The following is a 26,458-nucleotide window of genomic DNA, read 5'->3' as shown; positions in this document are numbered from 1 at the left end:
ATGTAGTCATAACGTTCCAGTCCACTGCATTATTTAAAAATCACTATTACAAATAAAAATAACAAGTACCAGCTTCCTCAATTTTGTCATCCTGTGTACCGCAAAAAGAAATGGATGTTGGGATGAAAATAGTGAAGTTATTTATTTAAAAAATAGTAACAAAAAACCCCAGACCAAACCTAAAAACCCCCATCAACACCCCTCCCCGCAAAAAAACCCGAACAAACCAGAGCATAAAGCATTTTCTCTTCAAAATGTCTGTAGTTTCAACCTAAAGAATAGATTTTTAGGTAGCTGTTTGTAACTAAAACAGACAAAGCTACCTGGGATTATTTATTTCATTTTTATAACTCACTGCTTGGGAATTAAGTAAAATGTCAGATGAGAGTTGGGGTTTTCTTCCCCTCTTCCGTTGCGGGAGGGCAGGGGAAGAAGCTTTTAAGTGTTGCAGTAACTTCCAGAAAAGTAGATTATTGAGCAAATAAAGTATCGACTTGGTAGAAACACCATCCACACGTGCGGCACAGTTGGCGTTACTCAGTCACGTGAGGATTCTAGCCCATGTAGAACTGGGGAAGTCATGTTACAAAAGACCAACTGTGTAACCAGCATCAGTCCAAGCAAAGAAGAAATACCCCTGAGATAACTTTAAAAACTATCCATGCAATCTAAACCAAAACAAGTCTCTTCCTTCAAGAAAGCAGGTAACACTCGTACAACCTGCCATTTAATTTCAACAGGTATCACAAACCAAATAACTGCTTTTTGATTATGAGTTTAAGTACTATATGATTTTAGAACCCCTTCACTACAGAAAACCTTTTCTCTCAGCATTTACCATTCAGATTACTATACTGATGTTAAGAGAATTACATATGGGAATATTTTCTTTCCTTTATACAGAATTATTCGTTTAAATTTTAATAAAAAATGAACTATTTATACAGTCTCTCACTTTAGTAGCCTATATTATGAAGCTAATTCCCATACTTAGTCAACCTGTTCACAAACACTATGCAGTTAGCAGTTAGTTTTGTCATAGAACAAAAAAACAAAACAAACAAAAAGTAAAAAATCTTTACTACATTTCTGTCACTTCTGTTCTGTGCTTCAACTTCTTTGCTGTTACGTTCCATTGGCATTGAACAGAAATCAATGGAATTTCTGTACGTACCTGGCCTATTTGGCAGCAGTCAAGCAGTTAAATATCATAAAATAGTTGTGGTTCAGAAGTTAAACCTATGAAAGCTTTAATTTACCAAATTTTATTATACAGGAGCAGAAAATAGTCTCAATAAAGGACTGCTATTCAAACACATTCTTTTCATTCCTGCTGAAAGTATTACAAAGTACGTTTTATTGCAAAATTGCTAAGTTAACCTTAATTTCTAACCCAACTTCTCAGTATTTAGTTCAGCTTCTGCTGTCAGGCTTGTGATAAAGCTTTAATCACTATTACAAAAAACTCAGACTGCTGTTTACTTTTGAATGAATCAGCTAACAAAAGCTCCAAATCCTTTGCTCACATAAGTGGTTCTCAACAATTTATGTATCCACTTCAGATCTGATATTTTTGGTGTTGGAAATGCTAACAGCCGTTACAACCTAGATGGTAAACTAGCTAGCCAGCCAGTGCTGAAGTAGTTAATATTTAACACACTTTCAGATTGTAATTACTGAATCAGTAAGGTCGCATTTATTCAGTCTTAACATGATAGAAAAACAAAACAAACAAAAAAACACAACCAAAAAAACCCCAAATCCAAACACTATGATCTCACAAAGCTGTTATCTTTTATAAAAAGCCACTAATATAAGCTACATAGCATGCTTTTCCGCTTCTGTATCTACCAGAAGCTCATACTACCACACCCTGAAATAATGAAGAGGAAAGCACTTATACATCCTTACATTAAGTTTGCTGTAATAATTATTTTAATTACAAATTTCATGTTATTGATAATAAAGTATTAATGTCATGAATACTCTTTGTTTTCTCCCTAGTAAATTATGACAGATGCCTACAACTTCTTCTTAAACTAGTTTTAAGTATGGAATCAAAGCATTTGAAAAACCTGAAGAATCTACTTATTTCACCTCTGCCAAAGGATGTATTATCAGTAACTCCAATAACAAAATACAACTCCACTGTAAATTTCCAGTGAAAGAGTACAAAATGTATCCTTCTTACAGGACTGTAGAAGGCTTCCAGAAATATCATGCTTGATTATAACTTTTTTTTTTTCTTTTTTTGGGGGGGGTGGGTGGGTGTTGAAGAAATCATTAAAAAGTTTCAGCACTTATTAACTCCATTCTAAACTGCCTAGCCTTTCAAAACCCATCTTTCATTAGGCAGTTCGCACAGCAAACCACCCCATCAGCCTCCTTGAGCAATGCCATCCACTGGATACAAGAAACCTTAATCCTTCCGCCAAGGTTTTTCAAGAAGTGAAATTAGAAAGATGACATTTGCTACAGCTTTACCCTGCAAGATTACTCATACATAGAACCAGAACAGGCCCTCTTCTTATACCCTGAGAAAATTCGAACTTTATCTTTTCATGTTTTTATTTAACACATTTAAAAGACTGATGAAGAACAAAGTATGATTGCAACATACTGAGCAATGAGAACACTAAGATAGTGTGCACTCTTATCTCTCTCTGACGTGTCACTGATACTTCAGTTTGCAAACAAATTCAAACCCACTGCTTGAGAATATTAAGACTGACTATACTGTGTTTTGTGATTGGTATTCTCCCCCTCCTTCACATTGTTACCAGACTAATTAGTGCCAGACTAATAGGTAATGCATTTATTACAACTGCTTTAAAAATTCTGCCAAATTAAACAAAACATTGACATTTAAATAATAAAAAGTAAAAATTTAGAGAAATACTAGGTTTTAAAGTGAAGCATTCCACTACTAAAACTATGAATTCTGAAGAACTTATTAGAAATGCAGATTTAGGCACGTATCACTAGAAAATGAAAATTTTTAGTCTTAATTAATTCCATCAGAGTTTCCACTCGATGACACTGCAGGTATGTACAAATGTTTATTTACTAATACAACCGGAACACGGCATACCTTTGTGGAACTGCTTTCAGTAATTTTTGCTAGCTGCCAAAGGATTACATAATGGGTACACTGCAGTGCATGAATAACAATCTGAAATCAAAAGGAAAAACTCATTAGATGACAACGCCAACAAAAGACAGCAACAAAAGCTATTTATTGTTGTACCTAACAAACACACTTTAACTACAGACCTGTTCTGGCATGTCTCCATTTTCAATGCCAGTTTTCAATAACTTGTAGTTGCAGCCGAACAAGTCCCATCTTGATAGGTCATGAGCACTGGAAACATTAGAAATGAAGCAAAGATGTAATTTAACTAACACCATTCCTACAATTTGATGTTAACGATTAAAAGCTTAAATGGTCTAAAAAATAAATTTAAAAACAAAACGAACAAACAAAAACAAACAAAAAGCCCACAAACACACAAACGACAAATACCACCCCAAGCCCAAACAAAAAAAACCACCCCCAACAACACGAAAAACCCAAAGAAACCCAAAGCAAAAAAACCCCAGATTTCACTTTTGTACATATTTCTACATGTACTCAAAATGTGTCATGTTCTGCACAACTGTCATTCACACTAAACAAAAAAACTCCAAGTTGCATTAAAAAGTTGAGATAGCAAATTAAAAACAAATAAAACCAACCCCCCTACCACAAACCCTGACAGATATTTGCAGAAGCCTACTTACTTGTGAAAAGCCGTGATTCTCTTCAGTGTTGACAGAACTTGATATGCATCATCTTCATCAGGTTCCTCCCCCTATTTAATAATCATATAGTAAGATATCCCAAGCAATGTATGCTAAGCAATCTAGGGAACTTAAGATTAAAAAATTAACCAACCAAAACCAAAACCCACCACACAAACCTAAAACCCAACCAATAAACCCCAAAACACCCCCGCTCAAACCCAACCAACCACCACCACCAAAAAAAAAAAAAAAAAAAGGAAAAAAAAAAGAAAAAAGAAAAAAAGAGAGAGAGAGAGAGAACTGCATCTAAATTCTTTATCAATGACACATTTGTTTTTAGGAGAGTTGAAGAGTTTGAGAGAGAAGGTAGCCGTTCATGTTTAGAAATAGTCCGTAGCACAGGGAGAAATAGGGGTGGGACGGGAAAACAGAAAAAAGTCTAGGATAGCGGAATACAATGTATTATCTAGGTGCTTCAATTTTATCTGAAGAATCCAGCAGAGGCCACTGTCAGACAATAGATACTGGACTAGATGGGCACAGGTCAGTACCTCAATCTTACTTAAATCATAGAAAAAAAGTCTTTCAGAGAGGTAATCAAAGCATTTTGTTCTAATTTCCCCACAAGTTCTGACAAGCTTGTATTTGGAGAAAGAAAAGGAGTAAAAAGGAAAGGGTCCAAAAAGTATCTATTTAAGTACATAGGATAAACTATCTAAGGTCAAGAAACTCCTTCTCAGTGTTAGAGATACTGCAAGTCCAATGCATCTTACTGTTCTGCAGTTGCACAACCTTATCAACGCACTATGGATTTCAACACTTCTACCAGAGCATTTGCCATTTTACTCAAGCCAACTGTCTGACATTTCATTTCCTTGCTTTACTTCTCATTCTTTCTTTTTCTAACAAAGGGGGAAATAAATGGATTACTACACGCATTTCTTACATGGTCCACACATGCCCAGGGTTTCTAGAGTGGAGTCCTACTTCAGGCCAATAAGCAAGAAAAGGAGCAAAGCTTGATAAAATAAGTGTGCGTCTGAGAAGTGTGGAGAACAAAGTTGTCAAAAAGACACTTCCCATGCTCCTTATATCAGATGAGGAGAAGAAACAAGTTTTGTCCGAATGTCAGGGATCCCACATAGTGAAGTTAAATACTGTATCAGAAAATTCTCACTCTTCAGATTAGCACAATGTGGAAACAAAGTGATTTTTAAGCTATTAACTGCATCTGCCTGCATTCAGGAAGGGCAGGAGAGCATTTTCTAGACATTTTCATACTTAACTGCAACACGCAATCACAGGCAAGACTAGCAACACTAGTACATCTGAGGAGAATCCTAATAGGAATTACAATGCTACATCTCAATAACACAAGCTTCAAAACCTAAAGGTGAAAAGTTTATGTAATTTCATAGTTTATCTGAAACTTAGATCAAATCCCCAAGAGACACTTGTCAAAAAGAGATTAAAAACTCTGGGTCCTAATATAAAAGAACAGTCTGAGATCACATAATCACAGCAATGAAACTGCTGTATTATTGTGCCTGACTTAACAGTTTTGAAAGTCAGAGGGAAGTTCCCATCCCTAACTCATTGACTTGCACAGGAAGGCAGAAAAACAGACTGGAAATATTTACAGGGGCAGGCAAAGTTGATCTTGCACATTAAAATACCTCTTGCAGGAAGTCTTCAAGAAGTCGATTAAACTTGTCTGCCAATTCATCTATTAACTGACTTCTTGCAATGTCAACCCTGTTAAAGATTGTGAATTCTTCATTACAGAGAGCATGGTATGTTTTTGAACAGGCTTCCAAAACATCTATATCTGTGTGCTTCTCCACAATGTCCCGGATTTGTCGCAGTAAGGCATCCAAATGCTACAAGAAAGATGAGGCGGGGGAGAAAAACGTATTCATAGTTACATACACACACATATGCATGTGTTTTTAATAAACCTTAAAGAATTTTAAAAGATAAACTCAATTTATTACTTTTGTAACTATGACGAGAACACAAAACATTTCTGGAAAGCTGGTGAGGTTTCTGAGTAAATTAAAAATCTATTTAGCAAAACTTAAGTAGGAGCTTGTCAAAGGCTAAAGATGCAATGCATTTGGAAAAGTCATTAGAAATTTGCAGTTGTTGGTATGGTTTTATCTAACACTTGAATATGCAATGACAACTGAACAACACAGAAGCATTTATCTCCCACTCACACGAACGTTTATACATAGTCTGAAAAGCAGTATAATTGAAGATTTAGTTTCGTAACACTCAAGTGTCAGCACTGAAACCAACTTCAGCTGTTCTTATATGCTGCCCCTCAACCTGAGTCGCTCGCTGTTGCTCTACCACTGCTAGGCTATGCTGGCAACTAAACATTTCATTACTTTTTTGGCCCTGATGACTTCCAGCTACTTGCTTCACAATACAGCAAAACAGTGCATCTGAGAAGGAGAAAGCAGACAGGAACAGCTTACAGGAACTTCATCACCACAGCAGATAACGTGAGAGCAGTAACTACATAATTTGTGATCTGGTAGTTTTCCCCTTTTTCATGAAATGAAGACAGTGGTTTATTAGTTTCAGTGATAAGGAAGAAAACTTATCAAGCTATTTCTACAAGCGTTATCTGTGAGGCAGCATACCTCAAACACAACCATATCCTAACAACAAATGCTCTTGCATAAAGTTCATCTGACTGGCAGATTCTGTTAAAATTTGCCAGGTGTGCCTTAGAATACTCAAACTCAGTATCTCTTAAGAACAGGAGCTAGTCACAGCTCTGAAGTCGAAATCTCATTCTCAATAAGGGTTACAATAAACAAAGCCTCACTTACACAAAAACCACACCTATAACAGTGACTTGAATTCCAGTGACTAAGCCTAAATTCTGGGGTTTTTCCTTTTGTGTTAAGTGTTATTGACTGTTACCTTACCTTTTCTAATCGCCCTGTTGTATAAATTTCCAAATCAAAGTACTGTGGCAACTGCAGTAAGTTGGTGACTTTTTCTGCATCTACAGAATACTGTAAAATTGACACGGAAAAAAGTTTAAATGAAAGTCTTGGACAACATAATTTGTTGTAGAACAATCAAAGACTAATAAGAAAAAAAATGAAGCCTTGTGCAAGCCATACAGTTAATTACAGAAACTGTACTTGTTAAAATTTCGACAACAATCCATCAGCAAGAAATGGAATTAAACCTACCTTCGCTAGCAACTGAGGAAGTGCCACTGCAAAAAGTTCAGTAATTTTTGTCCTGTCATCCAACTGGGTTTTCTTTTCCTTTGCTGTCAGCACCTAAAATATTGGTATTGTGAGGATTTTACAACTACAAGTTCAGGTGCAAAGTTTCGTTATCATCAATGAAATGGCAATTAGGTGCACAGGCCTTCTAATATCACCACAAAATACCAAAAGCTGCACCAGTCTTGAAGGCATTTCCCTTCCCTGCTCAATGCCCAAGGTAAAAGAAGGCTGCCTAAACTCTGTATAATCAGAGAAAATCCAACTGGTGGACCGTCCTCCTTCCAAAGAGACTAGGAAGTATATTCCCTTCTCTCATTTTGCTCTTTCAAATTGAAAATAGCTTTCGCTTTCCCAAATATTGATTTTTGTTCTCTTTTCCAACAAATGCTTCTTTCAAAATCAATTCTGTATTACCTTTAATAGTAAAAATAAATGCAATAGTCCGAACACTATTAAGCCTGTGCCAAAGTCCAGAAAAAGTGAACTAGCCAGGGTAGTCAGCTGGAGGCTGTGGAGACTGAAGCTGAATTTCTGAATTCAGTCCCTCCAGCAGCAGCCGCCTACAACCTTTTCCTTCTTCCTGCACTGTCCCCACATTGCCATTTCCACATATCTAGACAAGTAGCTTTTTGCTTCCTACCCTTTTCCCCGTTCCTCTTCCCACTGGAGGATGACATTCAGCTGCTTGCCGAATTGTACAAAGCATTATTTCAATCAGTGCGCTTTCCTGTCTATCCGTTAAAGCTGGAATTTAAGAAACAGATGTTAATATACAGCTGGATTTTTCGTTTTCTACAAGTATTAGTATCTAAAGATTTTTTTTTTAAAAAAAAAAAAGAGGGGGGGGGGGGGGGGGGGGGGAGAAGAGAAGAAAAGTATTTAGGCCAATAGCTCATTTCCAGATGTGGAAGTGTGGTAGCACGGGGGATAGAGAAGATAAGCACCTTATAAAGCAACACAAGAAAATATTTAAAATTGAGGGAATATCACTGAATGAGTCACAGGACAGGATGAAACAAATACTAACTTTTATAATAATTTTAGTTCCTTTTCATTTTTGAGAGGTCCATTTACTAGGACCTATGAATCACAGAGTTATGCCAGGGGATTTATTTGCTATTTCTGTCATTAAAGAAGTGACGGTATTTTTCCATAGGGTAGTTTTAACACAAAAAATGAACCAGTTTCACAAGCAACTTAGTTTCTCTAATGCCAGAACTGCAGCCTGAACCTGCAGAGCAACAGGGCAACTGGACAGTGCATGCTTTCCCTTTCTTCCCACCATCATTCTCCTGTGTCTCATTTCTATACTAGAAATGATCTCTTTCTGCTCTTCCTCACATTTTATAATTATTAGTTATTTATTATAACAACGTAACAACAGAGAATATATAGGTACTCAAATGCAAACATCTTATTTCCATATAAATCAAGACTAACAGAAACTACATAGTGATATAAAGAGGAATCTACTAATATCTCTTACGTTCTTCTCCATTGAGAGGCTCCTCCAACAGAAGACTGTTCATACATTCCCAGTCCTTCAAGAGGTCCGTTGCACAGTCCCACATGCTGTCCACAAGATAAGCAGCATGTTCATGCAACTAAAATGAGAACAGATTAAGTATCTTTATCAGCAATAAAGTTCAATACAGAACTTGCTATACCACCAGCTATTTTTCTCACTTGGCTCCTGTCCGTGGAAAAAAACTGGAAAATTTTACAAGTTCTCTGGTTCAACAGAAGCGTCCCTTCCCCAGTTAACTTCAAAAGATGAATCCAAACCAACTACTACAAAGAGTAGTGGTACAATATGTGGGACAGGGGGGCAGGGTTTTCTGTTTGTTTTGGGGTTTTTCCCCTCCCTCCGTATAAATCTTCCAAAATACAATTTTTTTCCACCTGTATATTAGCATGAAGAATGACAGAGGAGTATTTGGCAGAGTAGAGCTCACAGCCTGTCTTAACACTGTGTACTGGACAGATCCTTCAAATAGTTTTGTGTGCTTATGTTTGTCTTTCGACCCCCAGGTTGCTCAAGTAATAGGAAAAACCAGGAGAGATTCATGATTATTAGCCAATGAGTGGGGAACAGAAAAAAAAAAAGAAAAAAAAAAAAAACCCACACAAAACACAACCAAAACACACCGTTCCACAAAAAAGGAAGTAGTTTCCTGAAACTCAACTTACTTCACTTTCCAAAAAGAAGAACACTAAGGTCTTCACAAGATTAGCATTCGGACTTTGTCTTCCCCTCCTTTTAAGTATTCCATCATCTTCAGGATCTCTGCGGCTGAAAAGCCTAAAAGAAGAAGTATTTCAGGACAATTTTCTTCTTCATTGCCTTTGCCACAGTCAATTCACATCAAGATATTGGTTTTTTTACACACACACACACTTAATATGTTGCTGTTTGGCTCCACATGTTATTTTGAAAGGAAGTAATTTGGGACATGTACCATTTGAACAATTTATTATATGCTGAGTTGGTATTTCAGTGACTGTTTCCAGTGGAATGTATAATTATAACAAAATACTTTACAAACATCAGTGATAATTGCAGGTGCTTGAGGTCCCATGCTCCTCTTTAGCAAACTACATTTTCTGAACTGCCCCACACGACACTTTAAAGCAGCAAAGAAATACCAGATGAAGGTTTGAAAAGTATTAAATGGAAACTCTATTTTGTTCCGTTACACATCTGATATATGTGATGAATCTCTCTTCCTCAACCGCCACTTTTTTTTTTTTTTTTTTTAAAACAGAAGAATACTTTATGAAATGGTCATACGAGCCAACTTTGGCGGGGTGGAGGAAATACAAATGGCAAAACACTCATTATGATGCAAGCACAAGTTTTAGGTACCAAACTATGGGAGCATTTTAAGATGTTTCACAGAACACAGGAAGGACGGGAAAGAAGATGACGTAGGAATGTTTTTATTTGATTCCCTGTAGGTACAAGCTTTTAAAGCACAGCCTTCAAAAATTACTCTTTATTTCCCGTTCAGGAAAACTATAACAGTTCAAAAACTACAGCAGTGTTACATTTTCTGTAAGCTATTTCTTAAGGCCACTTCATTATGTAGTTTTTCTTTTCCTTAATTCAAACTTATGAGAATCACAATATTAACACATACACTAAAATCTACAGGAACAAGAGGTTAACTATAATATCTCCACCTTACTTTTTATAGAGAAATTCCCCTGCAGCAACTGCTACTGGCCGATGAGCTGAATAAACCAGATGGTAGACATTTTCACAGTCTTCTGCAGTCAGAACTTCTTCACTACTCCTAGGATTAGGGATGAGAAGAAGGAAAGAGAGGGAAAAAAAGCTGAGTCAATAGATTATGAACACTAATGAGAGAGATGGAAATGAAGGAGAATCTAAACCTTTTCCTTCAATTTATCAACCCAAAACCAGATAGCTTAGTTTCAAAGTCTTCCTACACAAAAATTACTGATAACTACGAGCATTGGGTAGAAGGTTACGCTCAAAAGTTCAACTAGTGTGTAATGTATAATACACCCTATGTTTCTTCAGTTTAAATATTCCACGACAGCTTCAAATTAGGGAGGCTGAATTCTAAGTTTCTAGCCTTCACACTTACTTAACTGTGGTAGGTAAGTAACAGCACTGTTCTGGCCAGATCACTTTTGAAATTCCCATTTGTTCGAGCATAAGACGCATAGACATTTCTCTAGACTTTGGATTACCTGAATTCTGTCAGGTATGAGAAACACTTTTAAGGTTTAATAATTGTTGTAAGTCAGATAGAGAGATATACATGTACTTACTGTAAAACAAGAGTGAGTAATTTTATTGCTTGGACTGCAACATCATATTCTTTGTCAAGAGTCATAGACACAATTCTATCCTAAGAACACAAAACAAAGTATTTTCAAAAAGGAAAGAAATGTAATACTATTTTTAAAAAATTCACACATACTTAAAAATATGAAGTTACACTAACCTTGAACCGACTGGTGAAGAGTTCCAATTTGGAATTAAGCTCTTTATTGTAGTAAAGCCCTTGCAAAGCAGTTAGGCATTTGAGTCTTACTTCCCCTTGCTAAAACAGAATTAAGAACTGGATTAAAAGTAAAGTATAAGATACAGATGTGATCTTCAAATCATACAAAACAGGTTTCTTTTACTGTCTAAATTAATCCAAAGACAAAGATTATATGTCATCAAGGTATACTATCAATAATCATGTGAGTGACATACAAATACGTCCTTATTTGTAATAAGCCAATGGGGGGGTGGGGAAGAGTGCAGTTGAGATGGGGCAGAGAAAAAGACTCCCAAAAGACCCAATGTCTTACTACAATTAGTATCTCTCTAAGTCCAAATACACTTGTTTCATTCTTTAAAGACATACTCTATATGCTCAAGGTATTTCTAAGTCAAATTCTATGTGTTTCCTTTCACTTAAAACTGGCAGTATCTATATCATTAAGGACCATGTCTTGTTAGATCAGAATTACCAAGCAGATACAGAGAGAAATATTCCTCCTGAAGTACAAGATCTACTTCAGCAGAGAACATGTTTTAAGATACAGAAATACTTCTCAAAAGCCTAGGACAACTGACTTCATGCAGTTTCTTATCACCCCAGTGCCAGAGGTAATTGGCTTTTAATACTAAACCCATGAACAGCATAGCATGAGTGAGCATCCCTCGTTTGTTTCACTTCAAATTTGATAGCTTGAAGTCTCCTATGCAACAACTGAGATAATGTGCTGACTCAACAATGAATCAAGGAGTATTTGTAAACTCTGTTGACCACTCCAAGCAGAGAATAATCTCTAGCTGGTAAGTAACAGCTTGAGGCACTTGTCAGCACAAAAGGGGACTTTTCTCATTCTTTTTACAGCTAGCTGAGAATGCTACAAAGTTTCTTAACTTGGCAAAACATAGAGACTGTTAGGCTATATCCCTGGATTATTCCATGTGAAATGCATTAATTTAAAATACTTAAGTATTATAAAGTACAATTCCGTATTGGCAATAAATAAACAGAAAAAGGCATTTCCTTACAAATAACAGTTCCTTAATAAAAAAAAGCGAAACACAAATAAAAACAAACAACTGTATACACTCTCTAAAACCATCCAAAAGATTCAAGTCTATTTTACATATATGTTGAAATTCCAGTGCTTCTGAGTGATAAGAAAAGCAATGACTGATTAAGAGAGTTAAATATCAGACCCTAGTCTGGCAAGATCAACCACAAAAACATGGAGTTATGCTTCATGATTCTGTTCCTTTTCCCCTAACGCAGCTTACCTTATCATGCATAGTCCACCCTACATATTTTAAGTAGCTGTCATTGAGAAAGGCGTCACTGTACATCTTCATCCATATTCCAATCTCTTCAATACAGATAGCTCTTATTTCAGCAATTGCATCTCTGTGGAGAGAAGTGGGGCAATAGGATTGAACAGATGAATAATTACAAATAACTCACCAGCTTCCAAAAGAAATTAATGAAGTTACAAACTACTTATTAAGAGAAACTTACCGGTATCTATGCACAAAAACACCTTTAAATATTGCATTCATCATGTTTTCTATTTCATCCTGATTTTCCTGAAGCTGAAAGAATGAACAGAGTACATAAACAATCAGCAGCACTTTTACAGTCAGATCAGATGGTGCTGATGCTAGAGAAACTAAATTAAGTTAAAGTTTGCAAGCGTGGCCATTAAATCCCTTCCTGAAATATTCACAAATCTGTTTCACAGTACAATATGCTACTATTTAAGGAACTGTATCTACCACAGCATACAGATTTTAGGAATTCTGACCACTGGAAAACTGTTGTTCAACTGCAACAAAGACATCTTAGGTTCCTGCAATCTCCTCCTTAAATTATTTATGGGGAAACTTGATTTAATTTTATCACAACTTTTTAAGCCCAATGTTCAGCCCAATTTCTGATACACTTAACTATGTTTTTATGGACACGTATTATCCAAACAATACCCAAATCGTGTGAATTGCATTACAACAAGTCTTTTCTGTACACTAAAGAATCTGTAATCTAAAAAGACAAGATACATATGGAGAACTTCACAAATAGCTACATGAGCAGCACATGTTCTGTTTTAAATACCTCTTTCCTCCTCATCCATTACTTAAAGAGAAAAAAATGCAGAAACTGAGTAAAGCACTGCAGAAGAAAATTAATTGAAGAATACGGAGCTGAAAAATAATGGAGGAGACAAGCCCAGTCTCAGAGTAACAACACAACAGCAAGGCATGCAAATGAGCTGAAAAGTGATACACGCAGTGTTTTAAAACTCAGAAAATTTTATTTGCTTTGAAAGTGTAAGAAAGTCAGTTAGCAGATTTGAAAATAAATAGTCAGCAGCCCAGCATATTCTTTTTGCAGTTTGAACTATAAAGGTAGGACAAATTAAGACAATGTTAACAAGAATAGTCAAGGACTGAGGAAGTTGACATTTTGGTGGATCAGATTTGGGCTTCCCAAAAAAACCCAAAACCTACATACACCCCTATCGCCACAAAAATCCCAGAAAGAAACCACCAAAGATATTAGTCAGGGGAGGGGGGGAGAAGACGACAGCAGGGACACAGGGCCACATGCACAGGGAAATGGATACAAAAAGGTAAAGAACCTCCCCTACAGAAGTTTAGAAAAACAGCAAGAATCAATGAATAAAGTGAACTTCAGTATTGGATAAGGCTGAGTTATAAATGAAACAAAACCTGAAATCAAACAATCGAATGTTACTCCAGAGCTTACTTTCATTTAGTACAAGGAAAACAGAAAAAGCCTGAACTAGAAATGCTAGTAAGAAATCCTAAAAGCCAATATACATAAGAGCAACTGAGATTCAGAAGTTTTGATTCTCACACCACTGCCTTTTCTGTGTATAAATTTATTACTTACAATAGGGCTGGCCCTGCACACATATCTAGCAACACTACATTTAATGGGTGTTTTATTGGGTTTGTGTGGCAAGGGTTTGGTAGTGGGGGGCTACAGGAGTGGCTTCTATGAGAAGATTCCAGAAGCTTCCGCTGTGTCCAACAGAGCCAGTGCCAGCCGGCTCCAAGACAGACCCCACCACTGGCCAGGGCCAAGCCCATCAACGATGGCAGTAACCCCTCTAGGATAACATATTTGAGGGTGGGGGTGTGGGGGGGTGTGCACGTGTGGTGGTGTGGAGAGAAACACTGCACAATTGCAGCCAGAGAGAAGAGTGAGAATATGTGAGAGGAACAACACTGCAGACACCAAGGCCAGTGAAGAAGGAGGGAGAGGAGCAGAAATTCCCCTGCAGCCCGTGGAGGTCCGTGGTGGAACAGATATCCACCTGCAGCCTGTGGAGGACCCCACATCAGAGCAGGTGGATGCCTAAAGGAGACTGTGACCCTGCGGGAAGCCCACGCTGGATCAGGCTCCTGGCTGGACCTGCGGCCCCATGGGGAGAGGAGCCCACGCTGGAGCAGGTTTGCTGGCAGGACTTGTGACCCCAAAGGGGACCCACGCTGGAGCAGTTTGTGAAGAACTGTAGCCCATGGGAAGGACCCACATTGGAGAAGTTTGTGGAAGACTGTCTCCTGTGGGAGGGACTCCACACTGGACAGGGGAAGAACATGAAGAGTCCTCCCCCTGAGGAAGGAGCAGCAGAGACAGCCTGTGATGGACTGACCACAACCCCCATTCCTCATCCCCCTCCACCACAGGCAGGGTGTGGGGGTGGGGAGTTGGGAGTGTGAGGAATCAGGAGTGAAGTTAAGCCCAGGACCCAGGAAGAAGGGAGGGGTGGGGGGAAGGCGTTTTAAGATTTGGTTTTAGTTCTCATTACCCTACTCTGATTTGATTGGCAATAAATTAAATTCATTTCCCCAAGTGGAGTCTGTTTTGCCCTTGACAGTAATTGCTGAGTGATATCCCTGTCCTTATCTCAACCCATGAGCCTTTCGTTAGATTTTCTCTCCCCATCCAGCTAAGGAGGGGGAGTGATAGAGCAGCTTTGGTGGGCACCTGGCATCCAGCCAGGGTCAACACACCACAGGTGTTTAAGGTATCAGTCTCAAACTGCAAGATCCTTGTGAGACCAACAGGACAAATTTGTTCCTTTATCCGAGTTGTCAAGAAAGTAAAAGCATTAACAGATAACAAAAGCTGAACAGCAAAGGTGAGATCTTTCCTTCGATCACGAGAAAGTTATTTCTAATCTCTAGAACAAAAAGACAAAAACTAAACTAAAAAAAAAAAAACCAAAAGAAAACAAAACAGCAGTTCCCTCCAAAATAACTTAAACCTGAATGAATTAGTGTTTTCAACAAGACAGCACTGTCAGCAATGAATCAGCAAGTCCCTTTTACACAAGAAGAAAACAGAAGTAGATCGCATTTTCAACTTTGATGGTGTTTTCTGTAGAAGAAAAAAACCTTATCTAAAGCCTTTAAACACACTTTCTGCTGAGATCAGTATTGACATCATAAAAGCAGTACTTTACCCCAAGATCGTGGGGTCTTCTCTAGAAGCCAAAACCAGTCAATGTATGCTAATTTTCATTACATATTTGAGCTCAGTTTAGGAAACTAGTCAAGAAATACAACAAAAATTATCTATTACTGATTGCAGTTTCTCTTGCTAGCTTTACTAAGATGGCACTATCTGAAAATCTGAGTCTACATTTATGTCTTTTTACAGAAAACCAGACAGTAAAAAGCACCTTTCAAAGTAATTAAGCTTTTCAAACATTAAACATGAACAACTTAACAAAAGAGACTAATACTTACCTTAAAAAAACCCAAAACAAACTCAAATTACAGAACAAGATGAATTACTGTCCTTTATCAACACTCATCCTAGGCAGACCAGCCACAGACAGTTGCACTAACCTCCTTTCTTTTCTGTAGTAAGAGTTCCAGCCTATCATTTGCTCGTTTCCCAATTATTTTATTTCGTTCTGCTTCATACTGCCGTTGTGTATTGTCCATGTTAATACTAAGATTTAATGCCACATTCACTAAAGCAGTCATCAGCTTCATGGCTGCAAAAAAGTGAAAAGAGTAAGGGTTATTTAAAAGGCTACCTGATTCAAAAAAAATTATGAACAAAAATCTTGACACCTCCTCCTGTCAACCCTTTCTGTATTTGTGAAAATACATCCACTGTAAATTTCTTGATATACAAACTTCAGCAGTGTTTTATCAAGCACTGCATCATTACTTATCAATACAACAGATAAAACACTGACATTTTGGTTTTTTCCTTCTGTCATTTTTTTTTAGTACTGTAAGCATTGTTGTTGAATTGAGATACAGGATATACTTCCCTCCCCCCCCCCCCCCCAAAAAAAAAAATGAAGGTGGAATAATTAAGATTTAAAAACATAGCCCAGGAAATATTTGAAGGATTCCATTATTAGAATCAGTTAGTGGACTGGTATTACCAAACCATTCAACTTCAAACATACAAGGAGTTTCTTTCTTCAAAAGGAAATGTCTTAGACAACCAATGCCACTGTATCGCACCATTCTTTTCCCCTCAATTTTATCTTAATGAGGGGCAGTTTTCTTTAAATATCCCTTTATTTGCAGAAGCAGAGAAAGGCATTAGCCAATTAGAAGCCAGAGAACTGACCAAAATGTAAAATACACTCAGGAGGGATTTTTGGCATGGTTTTATTTCTGAATGAACCCTCTTAAGAAGGGTGCAGACAAACATGCCTATTCCAGAAAGCAGGAGGTGGTCAACAGTGTAACTGCTTTTCTTATGAACTTTTGTAACAACAAGGCATGAAAGGGCTTGCATTGGCAGAGCATACAGAGAACATTACTAAGTGTGTATCACTAGTGTAAAGTCGATGAGTAAGGCATAAAGACACGCAGATATATCATCAAAATATCGTTACACACTGATCTCTCAGGATATCAAGATTAAAAGAACAAGTCTGAGCTAATCACGGAGGCCAAAATTACTGCAAATAACAGTAAATATGGATACAAGGATTTTGTTGGCTCTCTCTATCCCATATAAAACACAATCTTCAAGAACACAAACTGTAATCTCACATGAAATGCACAATTACACAAAACCGACAGAATCGACTACTGATGTGAACAAATGCAAACAGACTACTGATAAAGATTCTTTTGTGTGACAGAAATGAACATGCAACAGGGCAACTGCTGCAACTTTTATTCAGGCACAACTCAAATTAAAATAGGTAGTAAAAAATTGGGTGGTTTTTTAAAATAAAAAAAACCTAAACTAAAATTTGTTAGTCATATGGTCCAACAGTCAAATTGATGATACAGCAGAATCAGTATATTCTCCTGAAATAAAAGGATTTGTTCCTCTCCATAATGCATGCCTTGGCTAGTGGGAACTTCACAGCAGCAGCCGATGCACAGTGTGCTAATGTATATTCAGGAGAGGTGATCGATGAAACAGAACAACTGAGCAGGTAGTCAGAAGTTAAAAGAGCTGTAAATCAGCCAGTTCCAGTGAAGCTAACAAGGACTATTTCCAGTGTGACAAAAACTCAGTTTCACATAGCCTGAATTCACCTTGTTCAGACTAAAACTGCTATAATAAGCCTTACACAAGTGGGCTGCTGCACAATGCCTTTTGAGACCCTTCTTCATTCATCAACACAGATTTAGGACTTCTTTATCCAAGAAGCTTATCCTTTGTCCATATGACAACGTATTTATTTAAAACACTTCATAGTTAACTCATAAGGGATTTCTTTGTAATTTAACAGATTTGAAGAAAAATCACATAAAAAAGGACAATTACTTAAAACCATGAAGAAATTTAGCAACTCTGTAACCAATGAACTGTTTTTCAAAAATTATTTCTAGTGCAATGAATGGAAATGCTACTTCCAATTACATTGTGCCATGGCCTCAATATACAGCAAAAACTTGCAGTAAAAATTGCATCCAATCTAAAATACGACTCCTGTTTGACTTAATGCAGAGCATAAACAGGTTCAACTTCATTTGAGGTTAAAAAGATACCTACAGACTTACTACAACCAAAGACAAACTTGTAAAAATCAACTGGCAAGTTTCCTTCTATTTACTTTTTCTACTAGACTTAAACCTAACAAAAATTAAAGTACTGGACAGCTAGGAAAGAATGCTTTAGATTAATACTGTGTTTTTCACAGCACAGTAATAAAAAAACCAATGAAGATAAGAAAGCTGTACCAAAACAAGTTGCATTAGATGGAAACTGTATCACAACGAAACACACATTGAATGTCAAATATCAACAAGTTCAACTAGAACAGTTCTTTCCTGTGCAACACAAAACACAAAATGGAAGCAATACACAGATAACTACAATTCACTGACCTGCCAGTGTGCTAGTGTGCCGAAACGCTCTGACTTGTGAGTCTGACAGCCCCGTAAGCAGTGAAATGACAGTATCCATCATATATTCATCATATATGATGCTATATTGACATTGTCGGACGAGTACTCCAATGAACTCACAAAAACTGGATTTGAACTTCTTCCACTGAGGACCAGCCATAGTTAGTGGATAATCTCCACTATCCTGTTAAAAAAATAAAAAGGGAAACAGGAAACTCTTTCAAACGTCTTAGGGTTATTTTATTTAATAAAGATTAAAGAGAGATGGGTACAACTTGAAAGCCAAAATCTCCAGTGCCATAAAAACAATACATCAGAAGAACATGATTCCACAAGTACACATGTACTTTGCAGCTCAGGCTTGTTATATACAGAGACAACATTCTACGAGTCCTACCATAAAAACTGCACTTAACCAGATACAACGAAATAACTACTAATTTCTTCTTTCTGTCCCACTCCCTAAAAAAATAAATAAATAAATAGTTCGTGCTCCTTACCAATCTGCTTTAGGTTACACTAGAATAAAAGAACCATCACATGAACAGTTAGTTAACATGTTCAGGACCATCATAAAGTTTACAGGGAGATGCTTACATAGCAGACTGAAAATTCCTGAAGTCATAAAATGACCTACTAAAACACCTTGGATATAACAAATGTGTGCTCCTCTCCCAATTTGGGAACCTTTACAAACCACAGTAAAATGGCAGGGGGGGGAAAATTTAATCATTTGTATTAGTGCTTCTGTGATCAGCCTCTTTAAGACGCTAAACATCAGAGGTTGAAAATGAAGAAAGTATCCATGAAAAGGGATTAGAAATCAGAGTTGTTCCTTAGAATTCTGTTAAAGAGTGAGCATAATGCAGTGATTTAAAAAAAAAACCGAACGGTCCCAGCTGAATCTTTGTAACTTTCATATAATATTGCCTTATAATAATCAAATCTTTTTCTGCATTGAGATAGTTCTAAGGAATACTAAAAGCATTTAAAACAAAAACATTACATTTTTCCCTCTGTTGAAGTTACTGATGGTTTTGGGATTTTAACTGGGAAGGATGGCAGATTATTTCCGCATTAGACAAGTTTTGGGAGGTTTTAAAGCTACCTTTATGTTCTTTGGAACACAGGGTGAAAGGAATACCACTCAAAAATAAACCCACCCAAAAAAACAATGCATCTCATTTACCCCAACGCTCAGCAGAACAGAAAGTAATTGACAATTTAAAGAAAAAGAAGTTATAATCCCCCGGAGAGGCAAAGCATTAGTCTTCAACTGCAGAATAATCAAATTCAAATCCCCACGATTTGTAGATTAATGAATGCACGGAAATAAATTCAGAAACCTTTTTAAAAGTTAAAGACGACTTAAAGGCCTACATACACGGCAGAAACAGGGAGGCATCCCACATAGCCTCACAGTAGTAGGAGTTCCCACTATTCACAAACTGAAAGTCATCATTGATTTCTTAAACCATTAATAAAACAAGTTATACACATGCAGAGGTTTACTTCCTAGTCTTACATGTTCAGTGAAATAAAGAGTTCAAGATTTTCATTCTTAGAAGTCCTGTCATTTTTGCAGGTGACCTTACCCTTGAAAGGAACCTGTAGTAATGTGATCCAGTAAGATTAGGACAGGTGAAACAAAAACAACAGTATCAGTACATTATCAGCAGTTCATTACCTCATCAAATTCTTCAGTCATTTTTCGGATTATTTCAGAATTCTGCATATGTCGGAACATCTCTGCTGTAACAACTCCTGCAATTTAGATATTACATTATTAGCACTTTTAATACGAAAGTGGTAGATGGCAGATGACATGCCTCCTGCTACATGAAAAAAAGGATCAATTTTCAGCTTACCTACAGATTATACATATATTCCTTAAGAAGTTACACATATTTTATTTTAGCATCTGTGTGTAACAAGCGCTTGGCACCAATACTTTTTAACATATATTTTTTAAAATGATTATTCTTTTTTAAAAGTGGGGTTTTGTGTGTGTACACACACAGCTAGAATTTACTCATTCACTCGTATTCAGAAGCCAAGGATACTTGTGCCAGACCTCTTCATCAGCTGAGAGACTACACTAATATGAAGTGACCTTTCAGGACTCAAGATTCTGAATGGTATAATACAATTCTGAACAGTTCTATTGCTACTTATTATCTTCTGCACTGTAACAAACACAGTGATTTCACGCAATTTCTATTTGTCTTGGCCTCAAATTGTTAAGAGTGTAAATGGTGATATAAAATACAAATGGATCTCCAAAAGTTTATTGCAACTATACTGCAAAATTCATGACAAGGACCATCTCAGAAAGCACCAAAAGATCCTTTAGTTTTATCTGGTAACAATAATCAAAAGGTCACTGCTCCTGAAGCATGGATAACCTCTGAGGAATGCCGTTAGCTTTCTGGAGATTTATGCGCTTTACAAGTTTATCAGGACAGAGGAACAGTCGAACAGAACAAATTACATCCAGTCCTACTCTATCAAACCAAGTGACACCACAAGGTAAACTAACTTCTCCTCTTCAAAAGCAGATGAGAAGAAAAAGAATGGAGGAAGTGGAAACGAGGAAAGAAAACCAGAAAAATTAAGAAGAAAACAAAATATGGAAATACAATCTTACTGTAGACATGCTACCATGAAGCTGTCCAGAATACCTTTTAAATCAAGCATCTCTACAAAGGCTATGAAACAATCTTAAAACACTCGATACAGATTGGGTACCTCCAAACTAGAATGCCAAGAATGAACAATGTGAAACTATCAATATGAAGAGAGAAATGGTTTTCTGAAATAATAGCAGAAGTAGTAGTACGTATTAAGTACCAGTACCTCTTTCTTGCTGGTGCCAATCCAAAAGGTTTAATCTACATTTTTAAATATAGTACAGTATTTCTAAACCTCCTGCTCCCACCTTCAAAAATACTAGCTTAATTACAAGAACCTAATAATGTAAACTAGCCGCAGGGAGGGAACAGTCCTACAGCATATATTGTATAAATCCAAAGAATGAGAATCATACTACAATATTACTTAAATGGATGAGTAAACATTTCAGTATCTTACCTTTGCAGCCAGAACACTGAATAAAGAAGTTAATGAGATCAAGAAGTGCTATATCTCGGTCATGTTTGTATGACTCTATCCAGTCATCCACTACAGACTGAAAAGAAACAAATATAAAGGCACTTTTTAGTTTTCATAAATTGAAGACAGTGTTATTTAACAGCTTTCCAGTGATTCTTGTTCTTTCCATAAATGCTAGAACTCTGTTTTTTTTATTAATACTGAAAATGTCTGAATGATCCTTCACTGCCATAATATCAGTTTTCAAGAAAATAACTCATTTTATTCTATAAACAGACTAAGTACAAACCTGACAAAAACATAAAGCACAGGACTACCATATAGTCCTACAGTAACTTTTTTGAGGAAGAATGCAAAAATAATTGGTATATTTTACAGAAGCAGGTTTTTTTTTTTCCTCTCTCTCTTTCCTCTGTTCCTCCCAAACTAGTGATGCTTCTCTAAATATACCATTTAGGTGTTCAGTTCCAACAGCTACAACTCCCTACGCTCTTCAGAAATGTCACCCTTTGATGAATTGACCTCAACGCACAGTAGCCGTAACAGGATGAACAGCACTGCCCTATGCTGCATGGACATTAATTACTCTGTATTCACTAAACCAAATAGGAACAAGAGCGTTTTACTAAAAAAACCTTAAAGGGAAGCAAATTAAGAGGAAAGCTGTGATAATGGTTGTGAGAAAGCAAAGTTTACACGCAAATATGTTTGAACCACCCATGTGTATATTAGAAACTCTCTACTGCAGAAGTCATGAAAACATACATCACACAATTAATTTATTAACACAGGGACAAGAGACTCACTTTAGTACCAAGCTCTCAGAGTTTTTTAATGTGTTGATACCTTGCCCTAAAATCTAGAGTCATTCTAAATGAAGAGACATGATGGACTAGTTCAGAACTTCCAAAAGACAACTGCACAATGCAGCATCTCCAATGCTGTACTCTTCTCAGGGCTTGCTCACACAGGCAATAATGCTGTGAGGACAAATCAAACACACTGCCATGCAGAAAAATTTCTGAACAGAGATACAGCTAAATTCCACTTCCCTAAATTTAAGATTATTTATAGTATGAGCCACAACTTCCGTCACCAAGACAAAAAGAATGAAAAGCTCAAAGTGAAACTGCCATATTCTTCCCAGTAGGAGCAGAATCTACAAACTGGTACTGATTTGACTGATCTATAGAACGGGGGAAATGACCTAGGAAACGTCTTAAATTACACATATAAAGAAGGTCACTGTGCAAGAACAGGTTAAAGCTAGGAATGGGACAAATATTTCGGTTAGGCAGCCTTGTTTTCAGAATTTATTTAAAGAACATCCAGCAAAACAGCAGTTTCTCAAAACCTTTTGTCTCAGTGGATGAACCATCTGTTTTTACCAGACAAAACACACTAACCCAGAATAAAGTATGGGGCAGAATATAAAAATTTAAAAAAAAAAAAAAAAACCCAAAATATTTTTAGGTAAGCAAGCACTGAGGGCAGCCACAGAGAAACTGTGTTTACACTGAGTGCTGAAGGGGACTTTACTTCAGAAATAGATAAGTTTTTTTCTTCCTTCATTCTGACAAAAAAATACTGAGATTCACTCTATTACCCAGGTATCAGTTCCCTAATTCAACAGAGTAATCAGGCCTGGCAAAGATCCATTTTGCTCTTGGAAAGCATAAGATTTTGACTGCATATCATTTTAAACAGTTGAAATGTCACAAAGATACAACCACTAACAACTAGCTGAAAATGTAGCGCATAGCAGCAGTTAGAAAAGTAGTTTTTCCGCCCGCTTTGAAATACAACAGAACAAAACAAATGACGGAAGCATCAGAACTTCTCTGTGCAAATACATCAAAGTAGTCTTGTCTTTTTTAAAAGCCTGAACTATATTTCTGCCAAGGACTTCAGGATTCAAGGTTCCCAGCTATAGTGCAGGAACCTGCAGATCTCAAGAGGACTGCATATAGACCCTGCTTCCTGCACGTGTAGCACAGAAGCTGTAAACTCCAGATTTTCTATCCCAAAGATAGTCTTTCTTCCAGGCTGCCGAGGAGTCACATGAGTGAGTCAGCAGGAAGGCTTCATGGCTGACAGGCTTACACTTTAACTCTTTCTCCATGGAAGAGTCACACAGTCAAGCAAACGCTTTACCAATTTAACTGATTTTTTTTTTAAAAGTGCTAAATTTCTGAATAGACTCACTTTGGTCCTACTAGTAAATGCACTGGAGACAGTGCCTAATGCAGAGGCTTCTAGGTTAAAATTTCCTGACCCAAATTCCACCCAATTTGAGTGTTGCACTATACATTAGCCAAGACAACTTAAGGGCTACTCTTTAAGTTTCCCCTAAGTTGTAGCTAGTAATTTTACTTTGGGCGAGACAAGAGAAGCAATGATTTCTTTTCAGATAATCTAAGCTCTGGGACCATCTACAAACTACAGATTTCTTGTTAAGTTTTATGATAACCATTGGCATAAACCACAGCTGTATTTAGTTACAGCCACAGAAAAAAAGGACTTTAAAGTCATGTAATCTGAAATAACCTTTCTTCATTCAGGATACTGACAATTCCCTTTGATTCACAGTTTGAATTTCTTAATTATATACGTGATTATTTATGCCTGACATTTAGAAATGAAAAATCAGTTTGCTCAAATTCAAACCTTAACAATGCAAAAAACTTTTTTTTTTTTTTTAAAACTCTTAATGTGGAAATAAAAACTACAAGTTGGAGAAAAACCTTTACTTTAGGCTTGCTTTTATTAAATCCTATGGACAGGAAAATACTATTACATCTAATTTGTATATTCGTCCAAGTCATAGAGATATCCCAAGTCTTACCTGCATAGCACTCTTGCCCATTTTAACTACCTCAAACAGCATCATGTTTTCCACACCATTCTGTTGGTGATGTCCATTCATCCGATTCGGACCACCAGGTTTCCCTCCTCCGTTTCCACTTTTCCCCTTCTCTGCTGGTCCTTTTTTTCCTTTTTTACAGGTCTGCAATCACACACACACACAAGAAGTTTTAACTGGGTATCATGCAGTTATTAAAAATAAAAACTAACGTGGGGGTGAGGAAGGGCAAACAGGTGTCTTTATATTTGATTCCCCAAATCAAGTATGACTTAGAGAGAAGAAAAAGAAAACCCACATTTAAACAGAATTAAGTGACTGTTGTATAAAACTGTTTATCACCACCTCTTAATAAGTGGGGGCTCTGTACTGGTACAGGTTCCCGGGGTGCCCGGTGAGGTGAACACAGCCCAGACCAGCTGGCACGCCTGCACCATCGCAGCAAGGGAGCCGCATGTGGGGGTGCCAAGCCAGGGAGAGGGCAGAAGCCATGCAGGTGTTCCATGACAGGAAAGAAGAGCTGGTTTAGGTTTAGGCTAGAAGGTCTAACTAGGTTTAGACCCCCTCACTCAGGTAGTGTAACCTCCTATCTACAACATATTTAAAAAGCCCTTTTAATTTAGTTATTTGTTTCTGTTCACTTTTCAAATTAAAAGAGAGCCAGAATTAATGGCGCCAACCAAAAGAGATTGTATTAGCACCAAATTTACGTATAGGATGGAACACATGCAGAGAGACTAATCAAATCAAAGCTAATCATCTTCTCCCTCACCTCCCTTATCCTTCATAGCACATAGGAAGTACCATGCAAACACTCAAGGTGAAGCATTTCAATGCAAATACAAATATGAACTCTCTTCAGACAACATTCACATTTTCAGAAAATATTCCTAGCTCATTCAGCTTCAAAGCAAGTGCTGAACTCTTCAATTCGTAACAGTAGAAGTATCCTTATAAACTGAACATACTTTTCCTTTGCCTTGTTTTTGGTTTTTTCCTTCAATATCCTCAAAGTCTGTATCAGAAGAGAAGTGTGTTTCAGACTCCCTGCAAGGATAAAAGAAGCAAACCGGTTACACATTATATCAGAAACATTCTTAAATCTACTACATAAAGTCACATTATGCTCTCAGTCCAGTAAGTCAAGAAGAAAAAAAGAGAAATTTCACTGTTAAGTCTACTGTCAAGGAACAGATCAGAGCACATCCTCGCACTCACACCCTACCCTGCCTCCTCCAAACAATTTACCTGCAAAGAAAGCCATACAGTAAGGTTAAAAGATGTGAACGTGGGTAGAAAACAGCTACAGGTTGGGAACCTTGCTTTTGGCACGTGACAAACATTACGTCATCTCAAAAAGCAAAGAGCGCTATAAATATCTGCCACAAATACTTAAACAAGAGAGGACAAAATCCAACAGCAAAAAAGAGAAACCATCACCTTCCCGCATAAAAGTGCCTCAGCAGATCTCTTTGTGCTATTAGAACTAAGTAGTTAAGAGGTACGTACTTATGTTGAGAGCTACAGAAAAAAGTTTAGGTGAGGTTTCTCCATCAGAAAGACAGTCTGTAGTTCTGCTTAAGCTTATAATGTAAGAAGATGCTAAAAAATATACAAATTTTCTCATTTGTTTAATTTCCTACAGCATTAAAATATGCTGCCTCAATATACAAATACTTTATTGCAAACACTGATGGGGGTGGGGTGCATGAAATCATCTGAATTATTAATAATGTTTCGCTTATATATTCCCTATTTCTACATTTCCCATAAAATACAACTTAAAACAAGATCTACAAGCATCATTTAACACAGATGCCGTAGGATGAATTCCAGCTGCTCTCACAAATTTCTGATACACACTTCCTGATTCAATTTAAAAATGCAATCATGAAGATGACCAGGGACACGGGAGACCCATTCCTACATATTTATTTATCACATTCTAAAACAATCCAGAAACTTAAGGTCTCTCACCATTGCAAGCGTCTGAAAGGAGGTTTTTAGCATGTATTTTGCTATTTCTGTTTTTGGTGGCTATGTACTCTGATATGGACCAAA

The 26,458-nt window shown here is 37.0% G+C and overlaps 1 protein-coding gene across 5 annotated transcripts in view; it reads right to left on the bottom strand.

The window, feature by feature from the left end:
- STAG2 (STAG2 cohesin complex component) overlaps positions 1-26,458 on the bottom strand; it is an 80,898-nt gene that overhangs the window by 15,437 nt on the left and 39,003 nt on the right. For all 5 annotated transcript variants that reach the window (XM_064463307.1, XM_064463311.1, XM_064463310.1 and 2 more), the window contains exons 3-22: positions 25,366-25,444; positions 24,380-24,541; positions 21,514-21,610; positions 20,111-20,187; positions 18,403-18,607; positions 15,934-16,085; positions 12,572-12,645; positions 12,337-12,460; positions 11,018-11,116; positions 10,842-10,921; positions 10,229-10,336; positions 9,231-9,342; positions 8,527-8,644; positions 7,681-7,784; positions 6,999-7,091; positions 6,726-6,815; positions 5,460-5,663; positions 3,781-3,851; positions 3,274-3,361; positions 3,092-3,172 (exon numbers count right to left, since the gene is read on the bottom strand). In XM_064463307.1, the coding sequence (XP_064319377.1) occupies positions 3,092-3,172; positions 3,274-3,361; positions 3,781-3,851; positions 5,460-5,663; positions 6,726-6,815; positions 6,999-7,091; positions 7,681-7,784; positions 8,527-8,644; positions 9,231-9,342; positions 10,229-10,336; positions 10,842-10,921; positions 11,018-11,116; positions 12,337-12,460; positions 12,572-12,645; positions 15,934-16,085; positions 18,403-18,607; positions 20,111-20,187; positions 21,514-21,610; positions 24,380-24,541; positions 25,366-25,444 (2,218 nt within the window). The remainder of the gene's footprint in view (positions 1-3,091; positions 3,173-3,273; positions 3,362-3,780; positions 3,852-5,459; positions 5,664-6,725; positions 6,816-6,998; positions 7,092-7,680; positions 7,785-8,526; positions 8,645-9,230; positions 9,343-10,228; positions 10,337-10,841; positions 10,922-11,017; positions 11,117-12,336; positions 12,461-12,571; positions 12,646-15,933; positions 16,086-18,402; positions 18,608-20,110; positions 20,188-21,513; positions 21,611-24,379; positions 24,542-25,365; positions 25,445-26,458) is intronic.

This window comes from Phalacrocorax carbo, chromosome 11, assembly GCF_963921805.1.
Source record: "Phalacrocorax carbo chromosome 11, bPhaCar2.1, whole genome shotgun sequence".
NCBI lineage: Eukaryota > Metazoa > Chordata > Aves > Suliformes > Phalacrocoracidae > Phalacrocorax > Phalacrocorax carbo.
The sequence above is the reverse complement of the archived record's forward strand: the minus strand, read 5'-3'. Positions and strand labels throughout refer to the sequence as shown.